The 24,084-nt window shown below is 38.4% G+C and overlaps 2 protein-coding genes across 6 annotated transcripts in view; both read right to left on the reverse strand.

Moving 5' to 3' along the window:
- The window catches only part of KIAA1211 (KIAA1211 ortholog), a 114,147-nt gene extending 112,868 nt beyond the window's left edge, over nt 1-1,279 (reverse strand). For 2 of the 3 annotated variants that reach the window (XM_021396084.1, XM_021396080.1), the window contains exon 1: nt 1,158-1,279. The gene's annotated coding sequence lies outside the window, so the exon portion shown is untranslated. Of the gene's footprint in view, nt 1-792; nt 907-1,157 lie in introns of those variants that run through there. The other variant, XM_021396082.1, reaches the window with a different exon arrangement.
- Nucleotides 7,173-24,084, reverse strand: part of CEP135 (centrosomal protein 135) — a 33,238-nt gene continuing 16,326 nt past the window's right edge. For 2 of the 3 annotated variants that reach the window (XM_021394402.1, XM_021394401.1), the window contains 11 exons: nt 23,298-23,413; nt 23,073-23,227; nt 22,566-22,621; nt 21,661-21,829; nt 18,451-18,561; nt 16,515-16,700; nt 15,373-15,582; nt 14,210-14,412; nt 10,241-10,345; nt 9,683-9,829; nt 7,173-7,930 (listed from right to left, as the gene is read on the reverse strand). In XM_021394402.1, the coding sequence (XP_021250077.1) occupies nt 7,909-7,930; nt 9,683-9,829; nt 10,241-10,345; nt 14,210-14,412; nt 15,373-15,582; nt 16,515-16,700; nt 18,451-18,561; nt 21,661-21,829; nt 22,566-22,621; nt 23,073-23,227; nt 23,298-23,413 (1,480 nt within the window). In that variant the 3' untranslated portion in view covers nt 7,173-7,908. Of the gene's footprint in view, nt 7,931-9,682; nt 9,830-10,240; nt 10,346-10,654; nt 13,748-14,209; nt 14,413-15,372; nt 15,583-16,514; nt 16,701-18,450; nt 18,562-21,660; nt 21,830-22,565; nt 22,622-23,072; nt 23,228-23,297; nt 23,414-24,084 lie in introns of those variants that run through there. The other variant, XM_021394404.1, reaches the window with a different exon arrangement.

Genomic DNA, 24,084 nt, shown 5'->3' on the forward strand with positions numbered 1-24,084 from the left:
TTTTATGAATACGATGAGTTCCTGACCTGGATTCAAACTGCATAAAGCAGGTTACGTGCAGAACTGGCGATTACTGCTGTGTTAAAACATATCAGTGGCTTTGTTACAGACCCTCACGATAACGTCCGTGCGCACTGATCCACGTTCTGATACAGAGCCAACCATCGATGCAAAGCGCGCTTGGAATTATTTTGGTGGTAGGAATTTCTTCTGCCTGTGTTACTCCGTATCAAATTAAACAATCAGTTCCGACCCCAATGTATTGTCTTCAATCTGCTAAAACAGAGCACCTGCCACACACGGCTGCCATTGGGCAGCGCAAACGGCTCTGTTTCTAGGGAAAGAGCTCTCCCTGCACAACGGCTGCACGCTGTTTAGGGACAGCACGCAACGTTCGGGTGCGCAGCGGCTTTCAGCGACGCCTGGCCGGGCCGCGGGCGTCCGTGCCCCCCCGTCCCCGCAGCAGCGGATCGCTTTCCGTGCCACCATTGTCGGAACATGAATTTTTCAGGCGCACGGCTGTGGTTTCCAGGTCGCTGCCCACCGCCGGCGCTGCGCGCTTCTAGCGGGGCGGCTTTACCCCGAAACCACAGAGCAGCGGCATAACCACAACCGGACCGCAACCGGAGATGCGGATTTGTCATTTACCGCCGTTAACGCCTCGTTCACCGGGAAAGCCGTGAATGACGTGCGGAAGGAAAGACGAGCGGCTCGTATTGCTCTCTCTAAAACACACGTTTCCCAGCGGGAAGAGGACGGTTTCCCATGCCCGACAGCCGCACCCCGGCTCACCTGGGGAAGGGGCTCCCGGGGAGGGGCGGGAGCAGCCCGCAGCCCGCACGCCGCGTCGCTCACACCCGACGAGCGGCCGGCTTTCGTCGCCCGCCGGAACGCGATGGCAGTGCCGTGACAAACGGCTCACGGCGCTCAGACAAAGCGGTGCCGCTCTGAGAGGCGCCGGCTGAGACCGAGCCATCCTCCTGACGGGTTCTGCTTTCCAGCGGAGCCCAAAGCACGCGGACGCGCCGGGAGACGCTAACAAAGGGCGGCCGGGAGGGATGCGAGAGCCACGGAACTCCCCGGCAGAGCCGCCCGAAACCCCCCGCTCGCTTCCGTCGGTCGCACAAAGGCGGTCACGGCCGCGGGCGGCTACTTACCGACGCGCCGGCTCGCCCCGCCGTGCCCCCGCCGCGGACACCGCCGCTGCTCCCTGCGCGTTACGGGGCGCGGCGCCACGTGCCGCCTCCCAGCGCGATGCAACGCCGCACGCGCTCACGCGCCCGCCCACGGCAGCGGCAGCCCGGCCGCAGGGCGCGAGCCGGCGTCAAGGCCGAGAGGCAGCGCCCCTACCTGCACGGCCCGGCCCGCCCTGCGAGGGGCGGCGGCGGGAGGAGCGCCGCCAGGCTGCTCCGCACCGCCCAGACCCGGGAGACGCCCCAGGGCAGTGCGGCCGCGGGCGGGGAGGCACCTTGCGTGGCGGAAAAGGGAGAATGGGTGAGGCCGGAGCCCGCTGGTACAGGCACCGCGGTGCTGCCCGAGCTGCGCCCAGGCTCTGGATGCTGATTTGTTCGCGTCCCGTAGTGAGACCCAAGTCTGAGTACAGAGCTTGCCTGGCGCGATATGCAAACCATTGCCTGATCTCATTTACCAAGAAGTGGGGGGAACTGCAAAAAAGTAACACGAAGAATTCAGCTGTCAGCCCCAAGACAGCAGTGCGGGAAACAGCCTTCCCTCTTCTGCATCCTTACACCCAGTACTTGCACGGCCTCCGTCAGGGCCCCACTCCCGCAGTTCAGCCATCTACAGCAAGCATTTACTACCACTGGTGTCCCAAGCTTCCCAAGGAAGCACACGGCAAAACTGGATGCTGAGGGGAGGCCTCGTGGCAGCACACAGCTCCGCCAGGGAGTAGAGGTGCAGCACTGATCTCTGCGCTCTGGTTACAGTAACAGGACCAGAGGGAACAGCATGGAGCTGTGCCTGGGGGTGGGGGGTTGGTCAGGGAAAGGTTCAGCACCCACCAGAGGGTGGTGGGCATAGAACAGGCTCACCACGGCAGCAGGCACAGCTGCAAGCTGCTGGAGTTCAGGGTGTGTTTGGACACCGCACTCAGACATAGGGTTTGTGTGGCCCTGTATGGAGCCAGGGGATGGACATGCTGCTTCAGAGCCAGCCTGCTCCTTAACTTTCTGGCCCAGCCAGAACTGCCCCTTCTGCTGCTGCTGAAGAGAACAGGATCTTACAGAAAACTAACCCCCATGCTGGGTTGGACCAAAGAGCCATCACGCACACTCTTCTGCGTCCAATACTGGGATAATTTAAAGGAAGAATATAGTTTTAGACATGGATTTACCTCTGCTCACTCCTTAACAATCTGCAGATCAGCAAATTCCAGAGTCAGAAGTGTTATTGGGGGGCAGGGTGGGGGAGGATGGGGAAGTCACTTTTTCATCTGCAATAATCTGGAGTTGCGCACCTCAAGAGAGTCATCCATACACTTTTCATTCCCTTTGTAACTACAGTCATAGCATATGCGGCATGAAGCCTCTGTATCAGATTCATTATTTGGAGGGCTGATAAGTATATCGAGTGCTATCTCTACATTAGCAATTACACATATATATTTGTATCCAAAATACATGGCTGCAAACCATCTCAATTATCAGAGCTGAATGTTGCAGCACTCCTTTGAGGGATTGTTTTTTTTTTGTTGTTTTGCTTTGCTGCTCTTGCAGCACTTAAACATTTCAGACAGTAGATTCGGGTGGGATAGATACAAAAGTTCAGCAGGAGTCACTAGAACAGAGGTAAATTCAGCCTTCAGATCTGTCAATTTGCTCAGTTATGAGATCTTTGTTGATAAAGTCAACATTTGTGCTTTCTTGGAGGAGAAGCTATAAGCTGAACTGAGATTTACTTATTTTTTCTGAAGAACGCACTTTCTGCAAAGCGACTGCAGATGTAAACCTCGCTAGCAAAGAAATGGTTGCAGAAGAACACGGCTTTCTAAATAATTGTTTCACTCTGAATTTATTGGAGGTACCAAGTTTCCATGGAATAACCTGACTCTTCTCGCAACCATAGCGCGCCGCAAAGTCAGGCGTCCACCAGATGGCACTAACACACCACAGAAAAGCAAGGAGCAGCCGGGGTAGGGGGAAGTCTACGCTCGTTAAGTTCTGTTTATGCAAAGAACATGGGTACGGATGGACTGCACGTGCAGCTTTAGTCCAGTAACCCACACATCAAAGAAAACAATCGGATGTCAACATAATTAAAGGCTCAATGCAAAACTTCCTTCAGAGCTTTGTTTACAAACGGCAACAGCCACACTGCCACTCATTTCTGGTTGTATTAAGAGAATACACAACAGTATTGATATTAAGTAGAAAGAGCCACTGGCATTCACACTGATTCCCCACCCTCCCTCCTTGCCATCATGCCGTTGTAGTTAATATAAACAAACAGTCTAATTCCTGCCCCATCACCTTGAAATGATGGAGGCACCACTGACAAACCTGTGGCAGAACAGCTCTGCTCAGACTATGCTCAGCTAGTCCCATGCACCAGGAGGAGAGGGAAATATAATGTGATTGATACCAAAACTCCCCTCTAACTTTGTGCTCCAGTTTGTTCCCATTGCCCCTTGTCCTGTCACTGGGCACCACTGAAAAGAGCCTGGTCCCATCCACTTTACATCCACCCTTTAGACATTTGTAAGCATTGATAGATCCCCTCTCAATCTCCTCCAGGCTGAACAGCCCCAGGTCAGAGATGCTCCAGGCCCCTGCTCATCTTTGAACTGGGTAGCCAAGAACTGGGCACAGTACTCTAGATGTGGCCCCCACAAGAGCAGAGTAGAGGTAGAGGATCACCTCTCTCTACCTTCTGGCCATGCTCTTTTTAGCACACCTCAGGATCCCATTGGCCTTCTTGGCCGCACAGGCACACTGCTGGCTCATGGCCAACCTGTTGCTCACCAGGACACCCAGGTCCTTCTGTGCAGAGCTCCTCTCCAGCTGGTTGGCCCCTAACCTGTAACTGATGCATGCAGTTATTCCTCCTCAGGTGTCAGACTTCACACTGTCTCTTGTTAAACTTCATAAGGTTCCTCTCACCCAACTTTCCAGCCTTCCTGGTCTTACTGAGTGGCAGCACAGCCCTCTGATGTGTCAGCCACTCCTCCCAGCAACAGACAGACAGAGTGAACTAATCACACTGTGTCAGGAAAATATCAGTCACCAAATTGGCTGCAGCTGGAGGTCTCTAGGAGAGACTGAGGAGAGGGCTGGACTGGACAAAGGAAGGCTGGCTACAAGTTGTCCAGGACTGCAGCCTGGCAGGTTTTGAAAATCTCCACGGACAGGGAAATTCCACAACCTCTCCCAAAAGCCTGTTTCACTGTTTGACCACTCTCACAGAAGAAGAAAGAAAAGATACAACAAAAAACGTGTCATTAGATTGAAATGGAGTTCCCTCTATTTCCATCTGTGCCCACTGATTTTTGCCCTTTCCGTGGATATCAGCGAGTCTGTCTCACCACCCAGTTGGTATTCATAGACACAATTCCTCCAAAGCATTTTCTTCCCCAGGCTGGACACTCCCAGCTCAGTCAGCCTCTCCTTATGTGAGAGATATTCCAACTGCTCCATTGTTTTAGAAGCCCTTTGATGGTAGCACCAAGTTCTCTTGTGGTACTGAGAGCCTTGCAGAAGACATCACGCTGCAGCACTTAGTGACGTAGGGTAAGTCAAGACTCTGTTGCGCTTTAGTCTCTATTACTGAGCAGGCCACAGGCCTGGTACAGATGGACTGGGAGCCCAGGCCTGATCCCAGCACTCCAGCTGGGGTCATACAGATACATTTAAGAAATGGCATTAGTCTTCCCACACATGCACCATTTTTGCACGAAGCATTTTACATGAGAAGATGGAAACCCTAATCTTAGCCCTTTTTAATTAGCATCACAGAGAAATCTGTGTTTTCCAATTCAGGATAACAAAAAAATAAAAGAAATGCAGTTTCCAAATGTACTCTATAATTTCTTTTTAATGTTATGTTAAATTAAATTTTAGGGACATACTCGTATCTCTATAATGTGATGGAAAGAACAGCAAAAATAACAGTGTGGCAAAGTCTCAGCTACAGCAAATGAGAACAAATCCAAACGCAGCAGCTGTTGATGCAGAAACAAAGGAAAAAAAAACTTCTTACCTTTGGAAGGCCTCAGCTAGACAGGGATCTCCAGTGAGATGCCCTCACCTCCACTGCCAACCCTTAAATGAGGTCTGGGAAGGAGTGGATCCTGGCTCCACCCCTTCTAGTCACTCAGCTGCATTGCATGCACCTGAGCTCCTCTGGGTTGGCCCTGCCTTCCTACAGGTGCTCAATCACTGGTTCAGGCCATGACTCAGCACCTCTGCTACAATACTGTAGGACACAAAAAATTAAGAAGCTCCCAAAAACCACAATAAGTTTAAATCAAGCACTTCAAGTTTTAATAAAATCATAAAAAACATCCTTTTATTCTCTCCACTTCTGACAATACACTTCCCTTGTTTTGTAGAAAAAGCAGCCCCAATAATTAGTGTCTCACCTTTACTATTTTTCTAATATTTTCCCTTCATTCCCAGCTGTAGAAAACAACAGAAAACAACTTAAGTAAGATTTAATGTCTGCCCTTCTCTGCTTTCTACTCACCCCAGATGATGATTAAAACAGGTCATGAGGATTCCATGGTCTTTTGGTCTTTCAACAGTTGAGAACAGCACAGCCACTTCTTTGAACGGAACCCAGTGGAGTTGATCATATCCCTGACTTACATTCAATTTCTTTCATATATGACAGTCCACTGATTTAAATCTTATACAAATTTTGGCTTGTTTTGTACTTTCAAAAATAAAATATTTGATTTTAATGCAAAGTTGTATAATTCTTACTTTTACTGCAGTTGCTTACAAAAATGTATACAAAATAATAGTAGCAGAAGGTAAAATGATGTCTGAATCAGTACTGTTTTTGTTTTAGAAAGCCACATAAACTTCAGTCACCAAAATGATACAAGCTTTCTTATACCTGTTGTGCTCCGTCATCCACTAATTTTCACAGTTGACAGTCATGTACGAAGGATTATTAATGTGTTATGGTTTTAATAGTAAAGACAACATATAAATTTTATGTAGGAATAAATATTTGTCAATAAGATGGAACATTTATCTTTTTAATTTAGTTTCCAATTTATAGGCTTTATGTGCAAAATAAGATGCTTAGAAAGCACTACTGAAAGCACCAAGAACAGAAAATGAATTAGCGTTAAAAAACTATTGACTTATTTACAAACGGTGATGAACCATACCTAAGAGACAACAACCTCCCCCATTTCTGTAACTGGCAAAGGAGGGACGTCAAAAGAAAAAGGTATGGATGCACACATTTTAAAATAAACAATTCCTTCCAATGGCTCAGAAGCCTAATCTGATACAAGTACTTTCAGGTACTTCTGAACGTGTTCTAAGTTGTTTTTAATTAGTAAGATATAATACATACTCAGACACATTAAATAACACAACTGACAAAATACAATATGTAAAAATAAAATATATCTATATAGCTTGCAATTAGCATTTATCTACAATTATATGAGACAGTATTTCCAGTTAACACAATATTCTATATAATTTACAGCAGTAACAGTCTTAGTGCAAAATAGACAAATTCTCAAAGCAAAATTTCCTTGTTATTTAATTTGTTGTTTACTTACACCCAAGGGATGCTTTCAATATTAGCTGGTAATTGTGGTTTTTTTTAATTATTATTCAAAACATTAGGCAACCATAGCCCCACCTGTTGGTCAATGGAAAGATGCACAACCGTCAGTTCCACACTTCCAGTCCTCTGCATGGTACCTGGGAGCACACACCGTTCAGCCCGAACTGCCGTACATTCTGGAGTAGAGCAATGATTTGATATACAATTTCCTGCATAGACGGACGTTAAGAGAGTATCGTAGGATTCTGATAGCATACTTCATAGTCTAAATTTGTAGCTCTTCTGCTAAATACACTAGATATTTATATATAACAAAGATCTGCCCCACCTCTCTGACAGCTTGAGCTGTGTGAAGGATTCCAGATGTTATGCTCTTTAAAAAAAAAAATGTTTTAATCTCTCGATATGATTCAGAAATTTGAATATACTTTTATTAGTTTTACAGTAATAAATATATTTCGATACATCTTTTAAAATACCAGTTTTCACTTTTTATTTAATATTGGGATAATATTTAAAGATGCAATTTTACATAAACATTAAACAAAAGGAGATGAGTAGTTACGTGAAAAAACAATACAGAATAACTGATATTTTTTATTAAGAAAAAGTTTAGTAAGCAAAATACATTCACAAAATATATATACATTCTTCACAATATTTAAAGTATTGAGAAAACATTTGTTAAAAATCCAAACACACAGGATATCATCAGTATAAAACATACGCTGGCTCAGCACTTTTAACGCAATCATGTATGTTATTCTCCTGTTAGCTCACAGTAAAATGAACAAACTTCTGTAACCACATAAGAGAAGTAACTAGAAATAAAATAATAGTAGAAAACAAGAGATTATCATATACGCATTTCTTTCATATAATTACATTATGTTTGCAAAAGTCACAAAACCTAGCCAGCCTTGATACCACCCCCATCAAAACAACCCACAAAAATCTAGTCATCTCAGGCAGCCAGGAGGGTAGAATCTTGCAGAGTTGATCACTTCACAGGTTTTCAGAGATTTCAAAACTAATCACTGATTTGAAGAAAACAGAGGTAGAATACAAGACATCCATCGTAATTTTCAGTAATATGTCCTTATAACCCAGTAACGTTATGTTTGATTGCTCAAGTACTGGTTACTCCTTGAAGCTCACGTTTCTAGGGGAGAGAGAAGAAATTTCAAAATATATTTCACAAATGAAAATTAGGATAAAAAGTAGTAATAATAATTAGCCTCCTCGCGATCTCTTCTGTTATTCCTAAATATCAACCGTTAGCATACTATCTAAAACTCTCTATTCACTTCATTGACTTATTGCTCAAGTGCTTAACAAACTAGATGTGAGCTGAGGGGGAAGAAAAATTCTTGAGAGGATTAAATCAGATCACAGAAATACAGTTACAGAACAATGTAATTACAGAGTACACTTTACTGTGTTAAGTTTCCAGGAAGGAATAAGTACAAAGACTGAAAGATGATGATAGACGTGCACAGATTATTCTAATGTAATAATCTACAAATACATTTATAAGGCAAGACAGTAAATTAGTTTGCGTATGAATTAAAAAATACTTTCTTTCTAAACGCATACTTCGTGAAATTGGGATATTTGCTGATAGGATACGATAATGAGTTCTCATTGTAAAAACTAAGTAGGATAAGCAGCAGGATAAAGTATTTCACTACGTGGTATTCTTCAAGGCCTACATTGCATTCAACTATAAAGCAAGAAAGAATAAGGACAATACTCTACAAATCATATTCGTTCTTAGAAATATATTACCTATCATTATCTTAAAAATGATACAAAAATGATCCACTGACTACTGGGCAAAATGTTGATTTGATATGTAACAGGGTTTGCCTAATGGCTCACCAGTAAAGCAAAAGAAAAGAAAATGACATAACTGCTGTTTTGTCCTCCTCATTAATATTTTATTTTTGTTTCCTATTTTCATTGTCAAAAAACTTGTAGAAGAAAAACTGCTGGCAATGTGGATCAGGCCACACTGACCTCAGTTCTCAGGGAACCTACGTTTTATCCTAAGGACTATGGCCTATGACCTACGTTTTATGCCTAAGGACAGGACATACGTATTTACTAACATACATAGTTTAAACTCTTATCAGCTTGGAATTCTGCCTCTTGGAGTTAGCAGTTAGATAGTTACATTCATAAGCTGGTATCAATTAATACGCTGTTTCCCCAAACAATCACTGCTTCTCTCTCCCTGTCTTTCCATTCTTCACTGCAATGTATTACACCGTATGGGAAAGACAGGACACGAAGTCAGCAATGAGGCTTGTAACATGTAACAGACATCATCTAAAACAATACTCTCTAGAAGAATAAAAATGACAGTGAAAATGAACAAACTGATTAAGACCTCTTTTTTTGATGACCATGCTCTTAGATATTCATAGCCTTTAAGCACTAATAATGCAAAATATAGTAATAATTTTTATGCACTTTTAGATACTATTTTATCTAACATGTTGGGATCAAATACGTTCTTGTCAGACGTCTTCCTATGCAGTGTCTCTTGAATTTCACTGTACTTCTCTTAATATGAATCATTCATCATTTAGAGATAAATATTAACAGTAATAAATTGGCAATATATATTTGGCCATAATTAATGACAGTAACAAGCAGGCAATATATATTTGGGAGCTGTCAGCTGATGCAAGACCATTAACAAAAACAGGAATGGAAATCCATTATATGGCCTTTGGAGAGCACTTTGCATCTATTGTTTCCAATCAACATTTTATAGCAGAAGACAACAAAAGAAGAACTAAGCACCACCTAAAGCGTTGAGGAACTTCGTATAATTAAAAAAGTATTATTTAGAAACCATTTACATTTAACTTAGATGGAAACAAAGTGAAAAAATCAAATCACTTACTTTTCAGCTGCTGCTTGATCAGCTGCCCTTGCAACTGCACGATCTGGAGAATGTGAGGGAGACCTTAACGTAGAACTGAGAGGAGGTGAAGCACGTAACGATGATGTAGAGAGCCCATGTCGACGCATTTCCTGAATTGCACGCTCTCTACCAACAGACAGCAATTTCAGTTACAAAATACTTCACTACCGCAGGACTACCATCGGAGAAAAAAATATGTTTAATTTTTTATTTTGGTGATTTTCACAATAGTTTGCAATTGTGCAAACTTATTTTCTTGTAATGTCTCTCAATTTTCTTCTCACATTTATGATAATGGATTTTTTTTAATGCAATAGTAAATTCACAAAATTTAGGAAGGAAATCAGAAATCACATACTTTTTTTCTTTTTTAATTAAGCAGCTTTCAAGTTATTAGTTTTCGATCAGATTATGAGAAAATCAGATTATGCATGACAACAGGAACACAGTTTTCCATAAGTTTCCATGTTAAAAAAAAAGCAACAGTTTTAAAAATGAGAAAGAGAACCACCTCAGTAAGGAAAAACAGCCTCTTACCGTTCAAATCTTTCAGTTGTTAGCTGTCTTTTTAAAACATCATAGTCAGTCTGCAGCTGTGCAACTTTACTTCGAAGTATGGAAACCTCTCTATTATGACTGCTTCTAAAAAAAAAAAAACATCAGAAGCAACAAAATTTTCTTTGAACACTGATAGCTAGGAGCTCAAAGGAATTAGAGCAAGTCAACAAAACAAAAATAGATAACTCAACATCCTGTTTCACACAGGCCAAATCAAAGAGACATATTAGAAGCAGGGAGAGCCAAGCCAATTCAACTGCATGTTTGTTGAAGAACCTAAGGTGAGAAAGATGTGAGTAACTGGTAAGTCTCTCATTACATCTTCATTACAACACACCATATTTTTTTTCAGGCAAAGGTAAGCAGAGGCATGTTCTATAAAAGCAGATAAAATAATTATATTATTATTTTATTGATTTACTGTCTTTTGTTGCAACCTTAAATCATTTTTCTGTGTACAGTAAAGAAGAAAAAAATAGTAGCCATTCACAAAAAGTACAAGTATAACAGGTATGGCTCTAGTAAAAAGTGTATCAGTCCAGAAAAGCACATAACTGAACAACATCTAAATAAAACTGGTATTAATGCAAGCTCAGACCAGCAACACCTGACGGTTTGCCAAGTACGTTCCTGAGTTTGGGGCCAACTGTTTCAACTACAAGAATCAAAAAGAAAAGCAGCCCTGAAAATCTTAAGCAACATAATTAAAAATGTTTCTCAGCAAATCACCAGTTTGGACAATTCAATGCTTGGTCACAAAACACTCTGAATTGCATTACAGAACTAGAAAAAAAATGGTTCCTTAAGTATAAAAGGAGTCATCTAAACAGCTATATTATTCCATCATGTCGTCAAAGCCAGTATGAAGCTGAGTGCTCAGAAGTCGGTTGTGGAGAAGGAAAGATGTACTAGCTCACTGTGCAAGCACTGAACTTAAATCCTGAGAAAACAAGTTCCATTCCTAGCTCAGTATCAGTATCATGCCCATTCATGTCTGGGCACCCACCGGTCTCTGACTCCAGGGAGATGCAAAATACCCAAGAGATGCAAGCCCCCAGAAACACATAACATTTTTTCCTGTCTTCCATATTCATCAATAAAATTGCTACAGTAATTTTGATCTAGCATGTTGCAAACAGTTGCAGAAAGCACAAGGATCGGCTTTGATGATACGTTATTTAAAGTCCTTCATAAAGTGGCATATATATTTCCAGGATGAAGGTAAGAACTGAGAGCCCCAAAATCATTATTGTATGATAAAGAAAGAACGCAAAGAATTCTGTGAATTCTGAGGTTAGTACATGTAAATGACATTAAAACAAAATTAAGATGATGAGGTAAGTCATTCAAAAATTAAGAAAGATTAAGAACAGCAGAAATTTGGAACCCCTATCCACAGCAATCATCATATAATAAATTACATGGTGATCCAATATTTTTCACATGGCATCTGGCCTTTCCACAGTGGATATCTATAGCTAGCATCAAGTAGTTTAGCTACTGAATATATTGTTTATTTAGTACATGATGACTGCAGTCTCAATAACTCATTTACTCCATTATTATGAAAATAGCACTTTGAGTAATACTACTCGCTCTTCACAGAGTTCAATATTATGGCACTGAAGAGCTTCAAAGCTATACCTAATTTTGAGAATCCTTCTGAAGTAAGAAGTTGTATCAGTACCATTTTATAAACAGAGTGGAAGCACAGGCACAATAGTGCCAAAAATGTTAATAATGTTCAAAAATATTGACAGACAACTTTCGCAAAATTTTAGTTCCAGCTGACAAATCCAGTGCATTTTTCACAAGACACAAGTGTAACACTCACATACTTTGATCACAGTTGTGAGCGTTTAAAGCTTCTGTCCTTTAGACTCCAAGTACTACAAACTGAATAGTAGAAAATAGAATTATATGCAACTAGTTCTTATATCTGAACATTTGCCTGGCAAGACGAAGAACCTCTGATATAAACAGAGTATTGACATTTCCAATAAAGAAGGAACCTTAAAATGCATTCAGAAGAAATCTTTTGAAAGAAATACTATGAAGTGATTTAAACAAAGTTTTATAATGTTTGCATGCAAGAAGCTAAATTTACATTAAACGAAAACCTCATTCTTTCCCTGTTCTGTAATTTTCATGTTTTATTTCACAAGTCAGGACATTCCATTAGTTTATGTTCTTTGTATGCCATTAAAATTCTTTTTTTCTCAAGTAAACAAAATTCAGCAAATCTAAAACATGAAGCAATGAGATGCACAGAGGTGATCAATAGTGTCATCACCTATACCTTTACTAAGATCACTGTTATTTGAGGTATGGCATCAATTGTGGGTAGTAAGCCTTTACACAAATCAATCCAAAGTGATTTTCTTGCACATTTGTGCCATCACAGATAGCTTTTGACAGTTCAGGTACACTATATTCTACTTCTTATAGGGAAGCATTATCTGTCCTTTTACTTTCCGTATGTTTCCCTTCTCACCCTACTGCAGTGTTTATTAACTGGGTGTATTAGTTCTACTTTTATTCTCTTCTGAAATTTAGTTTGACTTCAGGCTTCATCTTCATCTACATTCAGCTGCTATCTCACCATCTTGCTATTCAATGCAAAGTTTCGAATACAATCGCTGGCTAATGTATCCCCAGGAGAATAAATGGCGTCATTATGTCATGATGAGACCTAAAATGAAAACTTCAAAACTTAGTTTACTGAAATTTTATGTAAAGAGTTATAACAAAAGCATTGTCCACATTCAGCGTAGGTATTGGTTTCAGTTCCTCTTATGTTTAAAAGGAACAATACATCACAGAAACACAGAGCAGTTAACGTTGGAAGCAGCCTCTGGAGGTCATCTCTTCAACTCTCTTGCTAAAGCAGGGACACCTGCAGCAGGTTGCCCATAACCACGTCCAGGAGGCTTCTGACTATCTCCAAAGAGAAAGACTCCACAACCTCTCTGTGCAGTCAGTGTCAGTACTCAATCCATGGAACTGGAGCATTAGCTCTTAACTCCCAGTGCTCTACATGATGTTATGATGCGGAATATCAACAATGAAAACCATAAAACCGTGACACCGGCATAGTTAAAAAGAGCTTGTTTAGAAGGAATCTCTTGTGTTTCCACTGATGCTCATTGCCCATTTTCCCTGTCACTGGGCACCACAGAATAGACGCTGGCTCTTTCTTCCTTCCTGTTCAGTTATTTACGTACATTGATAAGATCCTCCCCAGAGCCTTCTCTTCTCCAAGATAAACAGTCTGAGCTCTCTCAGCCTTTTCCTCATAGGAGAGATGCTCCAGTCCCTTAATCGTCTTCGTGGCCCTTCATTGGGCTCAATCCATTAAGTCCATGTCACTCTTGTACTGGGGAGCCCAGAACTGGACACAGAGCTCCAGATGGAGCCTCACTAGTGCTGAGTAGAGGGGAAGGATCACTTCCCTTGATCTCGGAGGAAAGGATTTTAGTGATTGCACTGAAAAGATGGGAGAGTTATATCAGACAAGTAAATTTGAGGAAATGTATAACCTACCTGACTTTGACACGAAAAGAGTCTGATGTGAGAAAGAATGATGACCAGCAGAGAAAGTAAAGCAAACGTTTTGGGGTAAACACTGGGAACAGTGAAAGAAATTGGTACTTACTCTCAGGACTGAGAAAACAAACCCAGCAAGGTGTACCTTCCTCTTAGATAAGGTTTATTGTAGAGCTCTCATTTGAATTCACTGCTAGTATTAGGCTAAAGTCCACCAGATTTCTAAATTAAAGTGATATGAAAGATCCAAAGAGAAATTTTCACTAAACAATGCCACAATTGGCTGAAAGGTCTATCTGCAAAAATCCACTCAGACACACTGAACATCAAGAATTTGACTGTGAGCACCAGAATAAAAAAGTTTCTTTGTAACCCACATAACACATATAACTTAAGACTTACAGTTTCCCCTCAGCGAGTGTTAGCTTGTCTTTCAGTAACTGAATTTCTGAATCTTTTTCATGAGACGTTAAATGGTTCTGAAATTCTTTATCTCTACTGGTAGCCAGCAATGTGTCAAGATTCTGAATTGTAAGTCTCTCACTGGATAACTGCTTTTTCAGCAACTCTGCTTCTGATTTACTATCTTCTAATTCACCTAGAACCTAGGGCACAAATTTTATTTTTAATTAATACACTGGTTTACAAACACACATAGTTCTCTTTCCTGAAGAGCTGTAAAAAACAGACTGATTGGAAGTTTCATAAAAGTGAAAAGAAAACTGAGCTCAAAAAACACATTAAAGCAGAAAATTATTTAAAACTATACTTAATTAAGAAATTTTCAAATATCTGTCAAAAAGTTTTACCAGAAACTGGATTATTGAGTGTGTGGGCATTTGGATAGCATAGGCATTTGCACAGGTACAAAAACAGAACATACTATACTTGATTTTATTTGACTAGGTTGGCTCAATTCGTTTCCAAATTATTGCTGAAATTGTAGAATTATTTGTTTTAGTCATCAATTTTACAAATATAAAGTATTTCTGTGGGGATGAGACCTACTGTTTTCAAGGTCTTGAGTAATCTAGTAGGAGAAAGGCCAGTATAATCATTAAGTAAAAACACAGATTTGTGTAATAACCAGCTGTAAAGAAATGAGTTCAAATGTTGTGGGCATTTAGAAGGGTTTAAACTTTTCAAAATACTTAATGCTTCTCAGCTGCATCTAAAATTTCAGTTTAATTGAAAAAATTAATCAGGAAAGTCTTTAATATACAAATAACAAGTACACTATTCAACTTGTAGAAAAGTTGTAAATTGGAATATTACGATATAACACATAAATATCATTTGCCTTTGCAGTTAACAAAAACTATTACTGTCACATTTTGTAATGAATGAAACTCTTGCCTTCTGTACATAAAAACAGAGATCTGCATACTGCAAAATTTGCAAGACAATGCACACACATCTACACAAATGCAAAACAATTTGTTTAAATTAACATATTTTGCTCTCTGTAGTAATGTATTATTTTTCTTCAAAAACCATTAAAAAGAAAAAAATTAAAAGCAAAAGATGTTTTATTATAAAAAATTAAATTTGCTTTTGCTGCTTACCCTTTCATAATCCATGCTTTTAGACGCAAGCTGTCGAGATAAAAGGTCTTTGCTAGCTTCAAGTTTAACGCAGAGTTCTCTGACAGAAGTCAGGTCAGCCAATACAGAAGACTTATCCTGATGTTCACGTTTAATGTCCTCTTCCAATTTAGACATATTTTTTGTAATAGAGGAGATCTGAGATTCATAAGCTTGATGTGCAATCATATGCTAAACAAAAACAAATATAGATATCTTTTCAGTGTTGAATATGAACAGTTATCTGATGATTAACAGATTTTTATTTAATACTTCCTTCAGCCTTCAAAAATTAACTTTTCCTAAAAAATTAACATTAAACTATTCTTCTTTTCTATTCCTAAATCACAGCTAAGAACAACTGATAAACCATCTCTGCATTTTTAAAGCACCATCTCGAAGAATTATACAGGTACTATACAGGAGTGGAAGGAGGAATGCAGCTTCAGAACATAATTAAAAGTTTCAAACTTCAAAACGCAATTGATTTCTTTAGTCATCTTATGTTATTAAGTCTCTTACTCTGCTTTTGGCTAATTAAAAGCACGAAACAAAATATGGTCAGTCCAGGACTATTATATACTACAAAATTTTCTTGATCTCCATGAAGTTATTGTTTCTGGAACATAAACCTCATTATTTTAAAACTATTGGTTTAGGTTACTGTATGATGTAATCCCGATTCTGGATTTGGACCGCTACTTATTAACACAATTAGATTTGTGCATTTAACCTAGCCACCAACGCTTCAACTACTTCATCCAAAGCTTCAAAGAAATGTAAGAACTAAGCTCAGAAAATGCTCACAAAAATAGATGGAAATATTTTGAAGCAACTAAATAAAAGTTTATTACAGAGACAATAACATAATAATAATGACCACTGAACAGAAGAGATCTTAAAACACATGCTGAGATTCTAATTTTGGGAAACTAGGGAAGAGAGAAGAAGAAACTATAGAAGGAAAAATCTCTCTAGCCACAATCAGTTACTGTTTCAAAAACTCACTGTCCATAGCTGAAGCAGTCATATATAGGAACTAATTTATGTTCAATAATTAAAAAAAAAAAAAACAACACTGACATCTCACTTTCTTGATAGAATTACACTGTTCAGGTTATTACCTCTTGAATCTCTTTTTCCAGAAGTTCTACTCTCTCTCGAAGATGTCTCCGATCCGTATCCACAGAGAGGAGTTCAAGTCGTATTGAGCTGCTTTCCCCCTCAGCTTGATGAGCCTTGATTTCCCAGTCTTCAGCTTGTGTATGGAGCATTCGGAACTTCTCTAACAATTCTTGGTTTTCTTTTTCCTAGGTGAAACAGTAAAACACTCTGCATCATCAAAATACCGTCAGGGTGCTTGGCCCTTTTTCACACCTATGAAATACTACCTATATATATTTCATCAGAAAGTAGAAACATTCTCCATCTCTTTTGCAAGATCAAATGACAAATAAATACTGATGGCATTGAGTTTTATTAACTAGAAGTATTGACAAATTAGGGATTCTTTTGAACTTCTGTGCTGTCAGAGGTCACATTACAGAGATGTACTCATCCTAGTAGTTTATCCAATAAATTCCATCAGAAGTCCATTTTTGGCACTTTTCCCTATTAATGCATATAATACAGCAGAGCTTGAAAGACTGATAATCCATTTCGGCATAAGCAGCCTACAATGAAATCACAAAAGTGCAAATTTTAGTGCTTACAAGATATGCAGTGACAGAATAACTGCTGGTCGTGAATTTTAATTTTGACCAACTGCAAACGTACATGATAAGACAGCGATTAATTTTTCTTCTTTATTTAGCTCCATTCCTTTATACTGCTGTTCATTCAGTGCACAGCAGGATGAGCATACTGCTAGTATGAATCAGATTCATCCAGTGAGGAAAGCTTTGTTTGTGAAATTGTTTGTGAAATTCTTCCATATTTCTGGCACAACTTGGAAGGTACAAAGAGAAGTAGGGGCATTAGGATGCAGAAACTCATGATTAAGCAACTGAAGACTGTGCAGAAAAGTAAATTCTTGTCTCCGCAGACAACATTCACATCTTGTGACATATCCCTGAAACTAACCTTTCATAATTGGTGAATTAAAGTCTACAGCTTCTTGGTACCTGACTTGAATGATTGGATTCCCATTCACCAAAGATGCAACCATGTTTGTAGCTTCAGACATAACGACATATAGTTATAAATATTCTTGTCAACTAAGCCACAAGAGTTTTAAATTGAAGGTTCAAAGCTACTGGCCTTATTTCTCCTCTGTGCTTCAGTTTACGCTTATAAATTGTGTTTGAATTTACATACATTCATTTAGCCTACATGAATCGAAGTCAGATCGAAACTCATTCTTTTATAGTCAATGTCACATAAATTTCATGTTGTCTTGACTACTTACTCAGTATTGATTCATATAGAATCAAGAAAAGTAGTCTACTTATTTTAATGATTTAGTTCACACACTTCACACTTCTGAATCAAAGTATCAGAATAAAATACATTTAGCAAGAGCACTGTTTTGTCAGGACAGCAAAAAGATTGAAATCTTATCAGTCATAGAGAAAACATTCCAGTATGCTATTTTTTTGATGTCTTACAGAAGAACTACACCTAAAATTTCTCTCTAAAATTTAATATTAAAAACTATAATTCATGCTTGTTTGTTGTCTATATCATAATATAGTAACAGATATTTTACTTGTTGCCTTGCTAAAACTCACAAAACTCAGAAAGTAAAACATTCAAATATTTGTTTGTCATTCACCAGCATCACAGGGAACTGAAACATCAATGAAATTCTGATGCACCAGAATTTAATCAAAGCTTCAGATCTAATAAACTTTTATATGAATGCACTACTAGCTTAAAAATATTGCAGATAAAGTGGGAAAGGGAAAAAAAAGAAGAAAAAGGAGGGGTAGTAGGTAGGGAGAGAACAGGACACAAAATTCCACATTTCTTGTTTATACTATCCTAACAAGATTGTATTATATTCTAAACCTAACAACTTTATCAAAACCAGCAGTGGGTGCCTACAGGTCGTATCTTTACCTTTGAAGCTATCAGACTCTCAAATCTGGAAACTTCTGTTATATAATTATGAACTCTAGTTTTCATTTCTTCTTTTTCACGTATTGCATCTTCAAGCTCAGAACTGACAGCCTAAAATGATTACAATAAGGCAAAATAGTGCATTAAAGGAAATTAATCACTATATATATATTACTGTATCAGACAATCGAAGTAATTACATACGCCCTAGATTTTATTCCTACACTTTTGAGTAGTTTAGTCAAAATCCTTTGGGATTTGTAAGGTTCAAAAATATCCCCTATTACTTCAGCTACATCAAAATGCTTTCCAGGCAAGAATAATCACAGAACAATGTGAAACAATGAATATCGTATCAATTCATAAAATCTACAGCTTCCCAGGCGACACAGCCTATTGCTGTTTGGAAAACTTGATATATATATATTTGAGAGCTGGGAATTCACCATTCCTAATAAAGGAAGGCTTTGTGTGCCAAATCACTACAAAAACCAACTTTATAACAATGGAACATTACTTCAATGTCAAATTGCAAGGTAAATTAACTAAATGTATTATTAAGGCCGTATTTAAACATAAAAAATGCTCCATGGAATTTATTTGAGATGCTGGAACATCAACATCAGTTAGATGCTGCTAACACTGGCCCTCTCTGAGGTTCACCTCTGTGTCCTCAAGCTACGAGAGCTAAAAAGGCAACTACATTCTATCCTATCAAATATGTTTCTTTTCACGGTATCTTAATATTAATGGCAGCCTACTGTGTGCCTTACTTACAATATGCTGAATTCAGGCTGCTTGTGGTAGCCTTCCACAGCTCCCTGGGAAAGCTTTAGTCACTGAAGTTTGATATTTAACACTTCATCTTATTACATACCTGTAGAGGCATTTCTAATTTCAATAATACACCCATATATCTGTATATTGTAGCAGGATTTACAGAAATGATTCAGAGTACTACATCACTTACAACATCTTTCTATAATGTACATTTTATCTTCAGACTCAGTAGTTGATTGAATGGAAACACACGATTTGACAGATAAGTTAACATTTATTATATAAATTTACAGTGATTTCAAACAATCCATTTGTATTTCAGCATTAAAATTGTACAAAGGCTTTGAATCTTATGATGAGCAGCAATGGCTGTATTGTTATACAAACTGAATGGGCAGTAAAGAGTTGCAACAAACTTTAGGCAAGCTCTGTAAAGCAAATTTGCATACTAACTAGCTTTTCTAATGTTTAACCTGATAAAACAATGTTACTTACCCTAAGAACACTGCGTATTTTTTTTTTAGAAATTGTTCACATGCACATTCTATTGCATGGTGACATCCGCCTCATGCACTTGGAACTGGAAGCGTGAGCAGTAACCAGCTGGTGCACAAAACCTACTTATTATTCTTCAGCACTTTAAATGAGGGATTAACAAGACAGCTCATGTTTCAGGCTCTTCCCGCTATGAATCCCAAACTCAGAAAATTCCAAGTAAGAACAGAAGGAGCGATGATGACTGGGAAGCGTGCATATAGACATACACTACATATGCTGTTTGTGTTCTTTGAAAGAACGAGCCTTACACAACAGTAGTTGCTTTAACTTCTGAACCCTGGGGGACATCTCAAGATGAAGATGCCACAATGATGATGACAGTCAAACACCAAACCTCTCAACTACTTCTATTTTAGAGTTTTTATTTAACCTACACCATCAACTTGAAGTAGTTCATCTTTCAACAAAATATATGATGATACCCTAAGGAAACAAGTAATTCCTCAAGACATTAAAGATTTTATTTCAACTTTGATTTTATAACAGATAGAAATTTAACTTATGCACAAGTAGGATGCACCTTACAAGGAAAGGTATTCAGTTGTCAGCAGCTGGAGGGATTCTATGCCTCTCTGCTGGAATCTTGACCACAAATACACACGAACTAACATTCTGAGCCCACTAGGCAATCATAAACTACTTTCCACCTACTTTTTTAGCCTAAAGCTACTGACTGGCAAGCTGCTAGCAAGCAGTTATGACTCTGAACTACTAGAGGAAAGATAAATTATTAAGGAAAAATTAAATAACATAAAACTACGTATACAGATAAAAATATTGAAGATAAAACTCTGCAAGCAGTCAAACAAAGTACCTGAATGGAATCTCCACCAAAATAATTAAATAAAAATCCAACATACACACTCACATAAGAAATACGTTCACAAAAAAAGCTGCAATATACAGCCAAATTCTAAGATACTACCTCACCAAGACACCTACCTTACCAAAGCAAAGACAATCCAATACGAACGTTTCTCCAGGCACCTTTGAATTCACCATCTAAAAACTCCACCCTATTGTGACACAATGGAAAGGGAACCTCTACTATTTCTATCAACTGTGCATCCTTATCCATTCTTGAAATCAGGAAACAAATTCAGGCTATTCAAGACTGTCATATCATAAAATAAGTTTTCTTTAATCTAACTTGTAACCTTTAAACTCTCTAGTATTTTCTGCCCCAAAATTAACCTTTCTCAGTGAATCAGTGGAAGCAGAACTCCTGTAGAGCAACACAAGCAAATGGAAACTGACCTTGCCAGAACTGGACATTAAGCATCGGCCAATGCTTCTTTACAGCCACCATTACCAATGTTCTTAGAAAATAAACATTAATATCTACATTCCAAAGTACCCTGATTTCAAAATGTGGCATAATTCACCAAATACATCCAATACTTCATGAAATCTGATGGATAAAATTAAAAAATCACTATGCAATAGAATGTATTTTGACAAACTAACAATCTTTTTTTTTCTCCCTATTTATAATCTGATAATAATACTTTTCCTTTTTTTTAAAAAGCAATAACTAGCGACTATGAAGTGATATAACCAAGTAGCAAAATTTTATTATGAGAAAAGCAATTATGTCCTCAATTTATTTTATTTAGATTTCTTTTTTAATCTGGAGAAGATTGATTAAGTGGGAGGCTTTTTTATTTATCTCCCATTGCATTGACTATACATTTACAAATTCCTGGATTAATTGCTTTTACAATTTCTGCCCAGTAACTGTTAATATAACAGCATTCAAGAAATGGCAATAATTAATTATACTAAATCAAAACTCAAGATGCAGCAGTTGTAGTGTACAACAAGCAAGCAATAATTAATTTAATACTTCAGTAATATGTACTACCTTCATACCTGGTTTTCTCTGGTCATTGTAGCTAGGTCGTCTTGTAGTCGCCTATTTTCTTTCAGAGCTATTTCCTTTACTCTTCCTGTTTCTGCAATCTCTGTGTGGGATGCATCAAGCTTGCGACGTAAGCTAGATATCTCACGGTCTCTGCTGCTCAGCAGGTCCTTTAGCTGGCTATTGAGTGAGAGATTTCTGAAAATCTTACTTAAGATGCCCCTGCTCACACTGTACCGTGTGTACCATTGAAAATTATCAAACATGGACTTCATATATGCAAAAGGTTTTCTTTGTTGTCGTTTCCTTCTTTTCTTTTTAAATGGTACAATTCTTGCTCTCCAAAGACTGACAAGTAAGTATAAGCTAAACATAAACAAAAGCTAAGGGTGTAGCACTAAGATGTACAAATAATCAAAATGATGCTTAAAAAGAGGCAAGGTGATAAGATCAGATGAAAGAGCTAAAAACTAAATAACTATATTTTATTGAAGACTACACTCGTAGCTTAAGCATGAAGAATGAACAAAAATTAGAGATCAGCTCTTGAGTTTTAACTACATAAATCTAATAATACCTAATGGAGTATTTAGAGTACTAAAAAACCAGTTCTTAATTGAGAATTAAGAAATTTTATCAATTTGGAAAAATAAGAATAGACAAACAATTGCTAATTTGTAATTGCTGTCTTAACAGTAAGCTAGCACCCTGCAATTTAATTGCAGGGGGAGTCTCTTCCAAAGTTAAATACATTTTACTCTATAGCATATGCTCCTTTACTTGTCTTAAACAGAATTAAATCCTTTTCACCAAAGTAATTAAAATTGCCATCTACTTTCACTTTAAGACCACTGAAGACATTTATTGGAGAAAACAAAATCACTGAAGAAACTGTCTGAAGAAAGTTTTTCCTTACTCTGTTGATGACTCCAGCTCAGAGAGAGTTAGCCGTAAGTGAGTAATCGTCTTTTCCTGTGAAAATAAAAGCAAAAATTGTACTAGGTATTATTGTCACATTCCAGGATAGCTCAAGTTAAAAAGCTTTATATTTAAACCTTTATTTTAACACTCATCAATAAGTAATTACATCTTTGCACATTCAAATTTCCAGGTTTTTTTTCTTTATTGAGAAAGGTTTGTCTTGTCATCAAAAACAGATGGGATCTCAATATATATCTCAAAGTGCAAAGAGGGAAAAATATTTTTCTTTTCTTGAAGTGTTTAGGGAACACATTAACAATAATAATTAAAACTTCATTGAGTTGGCAAATTACTTTGTATTGCCTAGGTCTAAACATGGAGCTCATGTGGTGCCTGGAACTCTACCCAGGCTTTGTCTTCAAGACAAAATGTCTCCCTGAAACTCAACATCTTTAAAAATCCCAAGATAAAGAGTGTAGAGTAGTACTTTCGCTGCACATACCTTGTTAGCTAAGTTGTCATCTAAGCACGCAATTCTTTCTGTTTTTGCATCTACAGTTTCTTGAAGATTGTCCTTTTCTTTGTCCAAAACAGTAATAGTACTTCTAAGCACATTGACTGCCTCATCCTGTGAAGTGCTCTTCTCGTTTAACCTATCTATAAATATAACAGTAAGTACTCTTGACTTCAAAATAGGAAACCAAAGGTAAAAATAACTAGTGATCACCTATTTTCTCCTCTAGCTTTACAATTTCTTCTTGAGCTGACTGAAGTTCGTCCTTTTTGAGAGACAATCGGTGCTGTAAGTCTTCCACAGTCCTCTGGAGTTGTTCATTTAAGAGGCTGGAAAATCAGTATACAATTGAAAGACATTTGGGAACTCTAACTTGCAGTCTTCAGTTTGTGTCTCTTGAGCTGCTTGAAATACTGGAACAGTTCCAGTGTAACCTCACGATGGGACTGTATCACAGTAATTAAAGACTGCTGAGACCGATACCACTTGCTTGCTTTGGACTCCTGCATCAAGTCCACCTTAACTCCATTCCAAAATGGTGCAATGAAACCTCTGTGGAACTACCATGGTAAGCTGAAACATTCACGTCCTCTGATTTTTCTCACTAGAAAACCTTTTCATTTCTCAGTCCAGAATACATTGTAGCTGCAGGTAAATGTTACTTTCACTCTATTTAGGATGAAACTTCAGAGGATAAAAAGTAGCTCTAAACAGAGCAATAACAAAGTGGAACCAAGTGCTAAAATGAATGCAGCCCTTTTCCTTATCTCCTGCTTTTTATAGATATTGATGCTTTCTGCTAGAATTGTAAGGAGTCTCACAAGGTATTCCAGCTCTATGAATTATGTCACAATTTTACAAACACACTAATGATTTTACCAACAAATAGCTTTTGAGCAATTTGGAGTATTAGATAAACTCTGAGGATTGCTTCTGAGCTTCAGCTCTTTGTAGTTATCTAGTACAGAATAGTACTGTTTTGCCTTATATACTTTTTTTT

This window comes from Numida meleagris, chromosome 4 (assembly GCF_002078875.1).
Source record: "Numida meleagris isolate 19003 breed g44 Domestic line chromosome 4, NumMel1.0, whole genome shotgun sequence".
Lineage (NCBI taxonomy): Eukaryota > Metazoa > Chordata > Aves > Galliformes > Numididae > Numida > Numida meleagris.